The sequence below is a fragment of the Crocuta crocuta genome, unplaced genomic scaffold (genome assembly GCF_008692635.1).
Source record: "Crocuta crocuta isolate KB4526 unplaced genomic scaffold, BGI_CrCroc_1.0 scaffold443, whole genome shotgun sequence".
NCBI lineage: Eukaryota > Metazoa > Chordata > Mammalia > Carnivora > Hyaenidae > Crocuta > Crocuta crocuta.
Window position 1 is genome coordinate 486,004 of NW_027529446.1, and position 2,161 is coordinate 488,164.

The 2,161-nt window shown below is 68.3% G+C and overlaps 1 protein-coding gene across 1 annotated transcript in view; it reads left to right on the forward strand.

Annotated features, from left to right (window-relative positions):
* The first annotated feature begins 1,734 nt into the window (after positions 1–1,734).
* The window catches only part of ABCA7 (ATP binding cassette subfamily A member 7), a 15,678-nt gene continuing 15,251 nt past the window's right edge, over positions 1,735–2,161 (forward strand). The window contains 2 exon segments of the mRNA XM_077760595.1: positions 1,735–1,833; positions 1,918–2,011. Of these exon segments, the coding sequence (XP_077616721.1) occupies positions 1,768–1,833; positions 1,918–2,011 (160 nt within the window). The 5' untranslated portion in view covers positions 1,735–1,767.

Sequence of the window (2,161 nt, forward strand, 5' to 3'; positions counted from 1 at the left end):
AGGCCCCCGGGGCTTTGCTCTGGCCATTTGCTAGGGCGGGGCAAGCTCCTATTCGTCCCCAAAGCCCCAGCACCAAGCCCACCTGCCTTTTCTCAGGGGCTCTCCCAGTGCAGCTCTGTGCCTTCAGAGCTGTGGGTCCATATACTTGCTTCGTCTTCACCACAATCTCAGGAAATCCACCCAGTTTTCTGCAAAGGGATCCGGAAATCTTCAAAATGCTGTGACCGTTATGACCCAGGACTCTAATTTCAGAATGCTGGGACCCCTCCCCCTTCTGCCATAGCTGGGCCCACTGTAGGGACCAAAAGAATGATTGTGGGGGGGGTGGACAAATGACCAATCGAACCCCCACTTTGTGGATGGACAAGTCGAGTCCTGGGGTCATGGAGCGAGTCTGGCTAGGGTCGGTCCCCCAGGATAGAGTGGGGAGAAAGCGACCTCCTACGACGGGGAGCCACTGCACTGCAGGCGGGTACACAATGTGGGGGGAGAGCACGGCGCGCCCGTCTGAGGGTCGACCCGTGCGGGGTGAGCAGGCAACCCAGGGCCCCAGGTGACACAGCAAGAGGGGAGCGGCTCCTTTAAGAAACCCGGCTCTGCGCGGCCCCCTCCCAGGCGCGCCTGGATTGGGCGGGCCCGGCCCGCGAGTGGCAGGGGTGACAGCCAATAGTGGGGGCGGGGGCGGGGCCGGGCGCGGCTTCCCGGGCGCAGGTGGTGAACTACTGGGCGTAGGGCTCGCTGCGGGAGACCCCTCTTAAAGGGGCCGCGATCCCTGTGGGCGCTGGGAGGGCGGCCCGAGAGGACGGGAACGGTGAGAGGGTCTGCGAGAGGAAGGAGGGTGCCGGGTGCGGCTGGATGGGGGAGGCAGGTTCCCGGCGATGGGGCACGGACGCCCCGGGCTGCGCTCGGGCATTCGGCCCACCTGAGCGGTGACTGCACCTGCAGCCGCTCCCCGCGTCAGAACTCCGGCGGGCTCTCCGCTTTACGACGGGGAAAACGGAGGCCCCCCCGCCCCAGCTCCCGCCTGGCGTGAGCCCTCCGGGGGCTCGGGGCCCAGGTCCAGCCTGGACTGTGGCCTGTGGCGACGCCCTGCCCCTCGGGCAGCGCAGTGGGCCGAGCCGAGCCCGGATCAGGAGCCGCCGGTTCCAGGGGCCCTCAGGGCCGTCCGCTCTCCGCACTCCTCCCCTGGGGCCGGGGGCTCTTCTCCACGATCAGTGATGCCGAGGGGTGGGTAGAGCCGGGCCCTGCGCCCTGCGGGGTCACTGCGGACCCTGCCGGGCTCTCGGGGGGCCTGGGTTGGCCCTTCTCCCCGCCAGGTGTGTAAAACGCCCAGCCCTTTGCCGCCATCGCTGGGGAAGCCTGGGGCCGGGGTGGGTGGTGGATCTTTCCCAGGGCGCGGGATGAGGGGGCGCCGGACCCGGAGGCCCCCAAGGGAGGTCAGGGTGGAGTCCTGACGAGTCACGCCGAGGCCCCTCCCCCTCGATAATTAGTTGCTAGCCTCTTGGACCCCAGCCCTGCAGCAGCGACATCCCAGGCACCCAATCAGGTGCGTGCAGGGCTTCGGGCCGGGCTCCAGTTGGCCCCCTCCGCCCCTCCAGGGACCGAAGGGCACTAATAAAGTGCCTGCTGTTTGGCTCCAGGCGGAGCTCCCGGGAGCCGGGCACCATGGGCTAGAGGAGCGAGGCCCAGAGACGGCCAGGGGTTGCCCGCCGCCGCAGAGCGCGCCCTCGCCCGGCCCTCCCGCCCTGTGCGCTGTGCGTTCCTGCCATGGCCCTCGGGACGCAGCTAATGCTGCTGCTTTGGAAAAACGTCCTGTATCGCAGGAGGCAGCCGGTAATGCCAGGACTGATGGGCCAGGCCCGGGCGGCCCGGTGCCCCTCAGGGTGCCCCACTCCCCTCCTTCTGCCCCTCCCCCAGATCCAGCTCTTGGTGGAGTTGCTGTGGCCTCTGTTTCTCTTCTTCATCCTAGTGGCCGTACGCCACTCCCACCCCCCGCTGGAGCAGCACGAATGTGAGCCCCCCAGGGACCAGGCTCTTTGCGTGGGGGGAGGGGCAGGCCCTGGGTCGCGCCAGAGAGCGCAGAGGGGGCTGCCGGATAAAAGTCTGAGTGAGCACTGTGTCCGGGAGGGTGTGGACGCGGCGGGGGTGGGGGCAAGGCTCC